The 9,210-nt window shown below is 36.5% G+C and overlaps 1 protein-coding gene across 1 annotated transcript; it reads left to right on the forward strand.

The window, feature by feature from the left end:
- The first annotated feature begins 3 nt into the window (after positions 1-3).
- On the forward strand, positions 4-8,596 carry LOC145478363 (alpha-1,6-mannosyl-glycoprotein 2-beta-N-acetylglucosaminyltransferase-like). Its single transcript, XM_081456367.1, has 8 exons — positions 4-868; positions 2,774-2,871; positions 4,880-4,979; positions 5,475-5,605; positions 5,845-5,929; positions 6,093-6,182; positions 6,822-6,949; positions 7,960-8,596. Exons 1-8 carry the CDS (start codon positions 266-268, stop codon positions 8,168-8,170), a joined length of 1,446 nt encoding a protein of 481 aa, XP_081312493.1. The 5' UTR covers positions 4-265; the 3' UTR covers positions 8,171-8,596.
- Positions 8,597-9,210: the final 614 nt, after the last annotated feature.

Consider the following 9,210-nt stretch of genomic DNA (forward strand, 5'->3'; position numbering starts at 1 on the left):
AGGGTTGTAAAGCCTTTACAAATGAAAACCCAGCCGCGAGGAGAGACATAGAAGGTACCTGGTATTGCTTGGTACCAAGGGATATAGCTTACGAGCCGTCATGCATGGTTTTCAGGAACATTTAGCTGTCATTATTCGGCTCGCCGGCTTCGTGTCGGCCATGACAGGTTCAACGAGGACGCGTACATGTACTTCGTTACACAGTTCTTCTTGGTTGTAGGGAAGTGTTTTTACCGCTTTATTTTTCCGTTTGAAGACACGAACCATGATTTTCAAGTATCGAGGAACGACGATTCGTTTGTTCAGTAGAAAACTATTTATTTTGGTTACGTTGGGAATTGGTGCAATCCTTGCGGTGTTTACCCTACGTGAGATGATTACATTCGATGCTTCTTACACTCGCGACTCCACGCCTAATAGTAATGGTTTTCATTTAGATCAACCACAAAATAATCCTCATCTTCAAGGAACGGTAGCAAACTCCAACGAAGACAATACAAAAACTATGGCGAAGAAAGAAAATACAAACAACAATATTCCTCAAGAGAGTTTACACGAAATTATCCGGCGGCCGACGATAACGATTTCTCAAAACAAAACCGTTTCGCCAGAAATACAGAAACTAAGAGATATTGTGAAAGCTGTGAACAAGGCAGAGTACATCAGAAATGGAGACAAATTCGGCACGACTTTGTCACAGAAATCTATTGTTATTATAGTGCAAGTTCACGACAGACGCGATTATTTTTCCTATTTATTGAAGTCGTTGAGCCGTGCTAAAGGGATAGAGGACGCATTGCTCGTCATCAGCCACGACTACTATTCGGAGGAAATTAACCGACACGTGGAATCAATCGACTTTTGTAAGGTAAAGTGGCACTTCAATTTGTGACTTCTCAGCCACCTTTTTAATACCACAACTGTATCGAACCAGCTGGTAGTACGCACTTGTCGAGCGAATGTTCGACGTGTTAAAGTGCATTGATAATTCATTTTGATATTTTGTAGCCAATAAGTTCTTGCCGATGTTGAAAGAAATAATAACTCAGCTTAGTATTTCCTAAATTACTTAATTTGTTTTGACCAACAACACAGGTCAAACAGTTGACATGCAATTTCCTCCTGTGAAACGAATGACCATTGTCGAACTTGTTGAATAGAAAATTAGGTCTTTCAATTTAAATATCTTTTGTTCAAAGGGAAAAAATATTATTTACTCTTGTCGTTGACTTAAGCTTTCATTTTAAGGACTTTATTCGTACATATTTTCTTGGTAAAGTGATTTTAGTATAAAGGGAACTCTTGCCTTAGTAAACTGCCGTAAAGAAATGAAGTATATCACTTTGAGAAACGTGTTGTAAATTGGTCTGATTATTTATGAATAACTCGACAATGTGTTAATCATTGTTTGTAATAACAAAATCAGCTGGAAACTTTCTCAGAAGAGCAACATTATGCATACGTTCAAAAAAAAAAAGAAAAGAAAAGAAAAGAAGAAGAAGAAAAAAAACGACCACTAAAAGAAATTATTGTAGACAGCCTGCTTTGTTTTTTGGCGAGTATTTTCCACATCTTTATAACTCTCTGTTTTGAACAAATTTTTCATGGTTGCAAATGAGTTAATGGATTCTGAAACCCTTGTATTAAGTAGCTACACTGCACACAACCATGCTTGACACAAGGCAATCCAACGACTAATGACTGTAGTGGTTCATGAGGTTGTGCGAGGTGCTGACTTGGTCTCCTGATTAGTGTGATGGAACCAAGATCAAAAGGTCTTTTTTGAAGCCTCGTGCCTGTGCCCAGAGGCCTTATGCTGTGTTCTTGAACAAGTCACCTACATGTACATGCACTTTCATGGTTCTTCCTTCCACCTATAGTACATCTATGTACTGTTTTGGTCATTGCCTTGGGAATTGCTGCAGTTGAATGTATAGAAAACCTGTATATTTGAACTGTGAGAGAAAGATCTAGAGAGAGGAGGTATCACTACAGTTGTGTGAGCTATGTAAGCAACTTATCCAGTTGCAAAAATAGTAAAGCTTAGAAATAGTTAAGGCTTGCATGGGATTAAAACCCAGTTCTCTATGAAACTGAGGTACATATACCAAAACAACTGGGTACAGGTCATGTTGTCATTGTGAAATACTTGGTGAAGATACATGTACATTTATGCAAGTGAATTCTGTAAATGAAATATTGCATGTTTGAATCGCAGGGGAACGATTTCAAGACATAGTCTGGTATCACAAAGGTCATGGGTGTGAATTCCATTCAGACCTGATTTTTTCCTTTTTTGCAAGCTCTGTTCCCAACTGCTAACTTGCTTATGTAGCTGTGATGCTATTTCGCGTCTTTATACCGGGAGTTGTTCTGACTTCCAATCTGACAAAATTGTCAAAGATAGCTTATAAATAATTGCTTGTCATATACAATTATTGTGAGAAGGAGCATTTTATACCCTTAATCCTTTGATGCTATTAAAACCAAAATGTAACCCCAGCATTATATTTGATACACTCATACAGAGTAGCTGATGTTCCTGACCAGCTTCCATATGGTCTATACATGGAGAAGGACATGAATGTTTCAGTTATACAACTTTAATTGGATGCTTTTCAGTTAATTCCCAAGCAATTTCTGATTTCTGTCTGGTTACACCAAAACTCAGCCACTGTCCTTCAACATCAAAATCTGATCTTGAACAGAGTAGATCTTTGTGTACAAATATTGATCAATACTTGTATTAACACAAAGTGTGTTTACTGGACAGGTTATTCAGATATTCTTTCCATTTGCTGATCAGCTCTACCCAGATCAGTTTCCTGGAACTGATCCTAATGACTGTCCAAGGGATATCAGCCGAGAAAAGTGAGTACATGCATACTGTGAGTATACATATACTATAGTAGATAATTAATTTTGTCCCTCATACATGTTTTAGTTCCTGAACAAAGATCCTTTTTGCTACATTCAAAGTCTTTTCAAAGGCATGATTGTCACTATTACAAGTGTACATTTATCGTACAAAATTGTAGAACAAGATGGTTGATTGAGACAATTGCATGTTTGCCTCTTCCAGGCATTCAGTTAGGTGGGGTGAAACACGAAATACAGCACACGATTTCGTGCACTGTATTTCACGTTTCGCCCCAACTAACTGAAGGCCTGGGAGAGGCTAATTGCATGTATGTTGTATGGCCAAGTAAAAATGTTTGTGTTGTATGGCCAAGTAAAAACATTTTTTGGAGTTAGAAATTGAGCTCTACACAGTATTTTGATTAATACATGTAATTGTTTTAAGGTATCAGCCAACCCAAAATTGACCGTTTTGCATAATTTTGGATTTTTATATGATCCAATAAATCTTAGGAATAGTTTTCGTTTAAAAAAAAATCCACAAAAAAATGTTATTCGTACGGGAAGTTATTAAGCGAAAACAATTTTGCCATCTTAATTATTCTAATAGCCGCTGACAACTCTTGTCATGTTAAAATAAGGAGAGGTTATGTGACAGCTAAGTACATGTGTGTTTGTGTTTCACAAAACACATGCGATTCGCTATCTTGGAAGCTCTCAAAGTTGTCGTCTTGTGAAATCTGTGAATGTCTTCGAAAAAGAAAACAAGAACGTGTCCTTTTTCTTCGTCAAAGCCAAGACCAAAGAAAGGGAAGAAAGCATTTAGCTGTGAATCGGCAGCAGACCTCGCTTCAAGTGACAAAGGTTCTTTCTTCAACCAAGACGAGTGGCTACAAGAAATCGAAGAACATGAATGCAAACCGGATACGAGTGAAAAGCGGTCGGTTGAAATGAGTGCAATCCATTCTAAAATTCGGTTAGAAGAAGCCAAAGAAGAACAAGAAGATGTTACATCGTGGGCAAATTAAAGTTGAATGGTCGAACCATTGTTTTCCCACCGCTGTGAAATTTGTCTGTTTCTTGTTACCTGTCAAACTACTATTGTTCAAGAAAACTGATACTTTCTTTTATCGATCAACACTTTATTTGCTTGACGCCTAGGTGTCGCTAATCTCATTGCGGTCGAATTCTATTTTTCCTTGTTTCTCGATATGAAAATTTGGGCGAGTTGTGCATGCATTTTCAACTCCAAGTCAGCAGCCCCTGGAACAATTTGGCTGAAATTTGGCCAAATTGTTGTCAGATAGCTTACCTACAAAACCGTGTCTGCGGATTTTAATTCTTTGTTTCATTTCAAAGTTATAGCCTATTTTTCACTGGTGGTGGCAATAATTTCTCATCACCAAATATATTTGCGCGTAAAAATGAAACGAACGCACATTCCAGAAATCTTAGACACAGTTTTTTAGGCAAACATGTGAAGAAATGAAAGCCGTATTAATCGTTTTCTTCCATTTGTTTTTGGTGAGCGTGGAACGAAATGAATGAAAACACTTAGCTTTGCAAAAACCTCATTTTTTAAGCACATTAAAGTTTTATACCTTTTAAAGGGAATTAGCTGTAATCATGATTATTAAGCTTTCAAAAAATATACGGTTTATAGAGATTTGTGTTGAAACAAAGAGCGCTAGAATGATCCACATGCAGACGGCCGCAGTGGGTTGGCTGATACCTTAATTACATTTGAACAGCCGATCTCTCTGTCTATTATCTCAAACAAACACATGAAGTGAATAAAGCTCTTTTTATTGTGAAGATAACTGGAGGCAAGTATACTGCTACACTGTAGTGAGTCAATAATACAGATCTATTTGCTCTTCACTTATTTATTTATTTATTTATTTATTTATATATTTATTTATATATTCATTTATATATTTATTTATTTATTTTTTGTGTGTGATAATGTAAAGAATTACTTTAGAGCCCTAGGCATCAAGTTTATGTGTTCTTCATTTAGAGCAAGGGAGATTGGATGTAACAACGCAGCGACACCGGACATGTTTGGTCACTACAGACAAGCAAAATTTACCATGATTAAACATCACTGGTGGTGGAAGGTGAGGAGGCTGCACAGTTCATAAGACAGGACTCAGTACTATCTTCAAGATCCAGCAGTAACAATTATAGTAACTTTAAGATTTGCACTTAGGAAGATTCATTGCTGACCAGTATCATACTACTACATATACTTGTAACTTATTAAATTACATGTATTTGTACGATGTGCTTGTCTCTGATAGCCCAAGCTCAAATCCAAGATTTTGACCACTGCACACCTACATGTAACACAGTGACATGGTGATCTTTAATGCAAATACTTTAGACATAAATTGCAAACTGCCTAGCCCCTCATAAATTCAGGATTTGTATGTAGTAGTCATCATCATCATCATCATTCTCCATGCCAGTAGTGTAGGTAGTTAAGGCTACATCAGGCCTCATCTGTAGTAGATGTCTTTAAATTAAGAATTTAAACTGACCCAGTAGTTTACATTGATGCTCAAGAAACACACATAATTTTAACATGCATGTACATGTAATTATGTCTTTAGGCAAACATGGTTTTTGACATGCTGAATGCCACCAAAACTTACATGGGTCCAGTGCTGTTTCTTGAAGAAGACTACTATGTCAGCCCAGACTTCTACCATATGTTGAGGTTGTTGTATGATGGCAAAATGAGGTTAGTACATCGTAACTAAGACCCTCTAATCCATGATTCTTCAGCATTATTTGTGCCATTGTTAATAAACCACATTTCTAAGACCAAAATCAGGTGAAGTGGCACTACAGTACAACTTTAATCATGACTGTATTATCATAACTATTGAACTCACTGTTTAATTTGTATCAAGACCTGCAAATTATAGATATTTTATCAGAGACTGATCCTGTCATTTCTTGTGTTTATTCTGTTGACAGAGGTTGTAAGGATGACTGTGACCTGATCACCCTTGGTTCATACAAAACAGTGGATAATTATGAGCTCGATGGTGCCAAAGATACAGTAAGTCACTCGTATAATATTTAGGGTATGATAATGCTGGGGCACACTGTACAGGAGTTTGTAGGCCTGTTAACGCTTCAGTGACAGCCCTTGAATTTTTTCAAATCTAGAGTGTGTAGTGACAAATGAGGTCACTTTAAATTATTCATCTCTATTTTATCAGGCTCAACTTTCGGTCTGGCGATCACATGAACATAACATGGGAATGGCATTTGACAGAGCAACTTGGAACAGAATCAAGGAGTGTAGTGAGGTGTGTTGACAAGGTTTGATGATATCAAAGACAGCTGCATTCTACACAGTACTGATGATTTGTGCCCGTCAGAACACCAGGGCAATCTTACTCAACAAGTTATTGCAATGTTGCATTCAGAGATTCACCAGATTATCATGTTAGATAAGACTTGGCATCATCATTTTTTCCTGTTTTCATGTGTTGAGTCACTATAAATAATATGTAAACTACATGTATATAGTGTACTTATTTGATAATACACTACATGTACATGTATGTTTGGATATCAGGACTTTTTCCACCTGTGCCCAGCCTAGATTGTGGAATAGTATTCCTTTAGGCATTCTAAAACCAATCAATCAATCAATCAATCAATCAATCCATCAATCCATCATTTACAGCTGTATCTTTAATTAACACATTTTGTCGACGACCTTTTTTTGTAAAAACTTATCTTTTTAAAAGGTTTATTTATAGTGGTCTAATTTACATGTATTATCAGGATTAATGACCTGTATCATCCTTTTTGTAAGATGTTTGAACTATACAGTCATGTATACTTATTTGTGCAAAGCACCACCGACAACTGGTGGATGGTGTGTGCTATAGATTGAAGTGTTATAAATTGCTGTGATTAGACCTAAGTTTATCTTATAGGTTTTCTGCAAGAGTTATGATGAATACAACTGGGACTGGTCACTGATGAAAATAAGTGCTTCCTGCTCGTCGCACCCCTTCAAGTCACTTGTTCTCAAGGGATCCAGGGTGTATCATCTTGGAGAATGGTATACTGCTGATGCATTTATAATAAGTTCTTTACTTCTGTAACAAGGCATACATGACCCTATTTATACCTAACTAGTACACAAATGTTCTACAGCTCCACAGTGTCTTTTGAGTGTTAGTATACATAGTCAATCAGTTTCTTACTGCGAAAATCTTTGCAAAGAGCAGAATTAACTACCAACAAATCTGCACTGTACCATCTTAGAGAAGTGGTGGGGAAAAAGTTGCAGAAAATGAAAATAAATGAAAGAGATGGAAAAACTCAATACCCAAGCTGGCTCCTTCCATACTAAACATTTTGTTTAATAACATACGCAGCTGACCTTACTTGCTTTTTTCACACAATCATGTACATCATTCTGTACCTTTGCTTAAACATACAGTCTACCTGTCAGTCACATAATGTTACTAGTATGTCATCCATTTATTATGCATGTAGTTCTTTTAAAATGTTGTTCTAAATTTTTTATCACTAGAAAGTACTGTATAGTAGTCACATTATGATCAAAATAATATAATTATATAATTATATTAATTATCTACATGAAATGTATAAATAATTAGGGGTTTCATTAAGGGCCAGGCACCAGGCAAATTGACCAGCTGTGAGCACATGCACAATTTGCCTGGCTGGTTTGATCTAACAGGGGAAAGTTTTTTCTTACAAAGAAGTTGAGTTCTAATAGTTTTGCTCTCCTGTGAAAACCAGTTGCCTGCCTGATGAAAATGTTAATGAAACCCTGAATAATGATGTGTAATTATTCAGAGCGGTTATCAATTGAGTGTCAAAAGTAATCAGGCAATTACTTTGGTTTTGGTTTTACTATGTTTTAAGGTTGGCTGAGTAGTCTGATTGGTTTAAGTGCTTGTTTTGGTGTCGGTTTCGACACTCAGTTTAGAACCACTCTAATAGAACTGGGTTGAGTTCAATAATTTATTTAGTTCATGTTCATGGGATTGATAAATCAACACTTTAATTATTTCTTTCATTTTGTATTTGCCATTGCAGTGGTCTTCATCACAAAAAGAAAGATTGTAACATTGAAGCAACTGTGCAAAAATTCCAAACAGTTATTGACAAGAACACAAACAGCTTCTATCCACCTTCAGTGAACATCCAACCTGGAGACAGTACTTTAATCACAAAATTTGGTCCTAATGGAGGGTGGGGTGATTCCAGAGATCACGCACTTTGTTTTCAGTTGATGCAAAACAGATGACCCACGGGAAAGCAAGTAAAGAATAAAGACTGGTCTTGATGGAGAAATTTCTTACTTTAGATAAAAATATGACATAGTGAAAGTTGTTTGTCTGAGGAGTTAGAGCTGCTGATATCATGCATAACCAATGTGGCATCATCACCCCATGGGAGGGGGTTAGTTGGGTACACCAGGAAAGAGAGTAGGAGAGTGGTATATCTGTGAAACTGGCCCACAGGAAAAAAACGATTCAGAAGCCAAAGATAGGTTGTACACGTATTTTTAGGACTTTTGCTATATGTACATGTGGTCAGTTATACTGTCCTTTGAGGCTTGCCAGAGATTGCTTCTGGTTTGGTCTGGTCTGTTTTGGTAATTTGCCATGTTTCATAAAACTATATTTTAGAAAAACCCAGCTCTCAGCACTGAGAGTGCACTGCACTCTCAGCAATCCTTTTTTTCTTTTTTTTTCTTTGGTGTAAGACTTTTTCATGTATGTGTGGCATGACTACATGACAGCCATCAAAGTATACAGTGTAAATCACAGAATAGAGCAGATTTTCTCACTACTGTTTTGTGGAACTCTGCAGATATCACTTTAGAACTTGGACAAAATGACTGAATGAGACACTTCTTTGTGTACTAGAAACACTGAGCAGGGCTTTCATGATTTTCAAAGCATTCTTTCTTTAACAATCAACACGAGAGTTGTTTCAAACTGAGGATATTGCTACTGATATCTAGATATACAATATAATATGTAGTCAGTACTGCTAAATTGGTTACTTTAGTTTTGATATTAATTTTTACTTCAGATTTAAAGAAATTTTAAGAGGCATAGAATAATATGACGAATAAGGTTTGTTGGCTTTCTTCCTGCAAACTTTTGTTAACAAAATTAGGCTTTACAGACAAAGAAGCATGGCATTGCAAAATGGTCACTTTGTTATTCACCAAATTGTCATGATGTTCCTGTATTGATTGTTCTTATCACAAAGTCCTTGTTACCTATCGTTTGTACATAGACACATCCTACGATATAACGCAGTTTGAAGAGTTTT

This window comes from Orbicella franksi, chromosome 2, assembly GCF_964199315.1.
Source record: "Orbicella franksi chromosome 2, jaOrbFran1.1, whole genome shotgun sequence".
Lineage (NCBI taxonomy): Eukaryota > Metazoa > Cnidaria > Anthozoa > Scleractinia > Merulinidae > Orbicella > Orbicella franksi.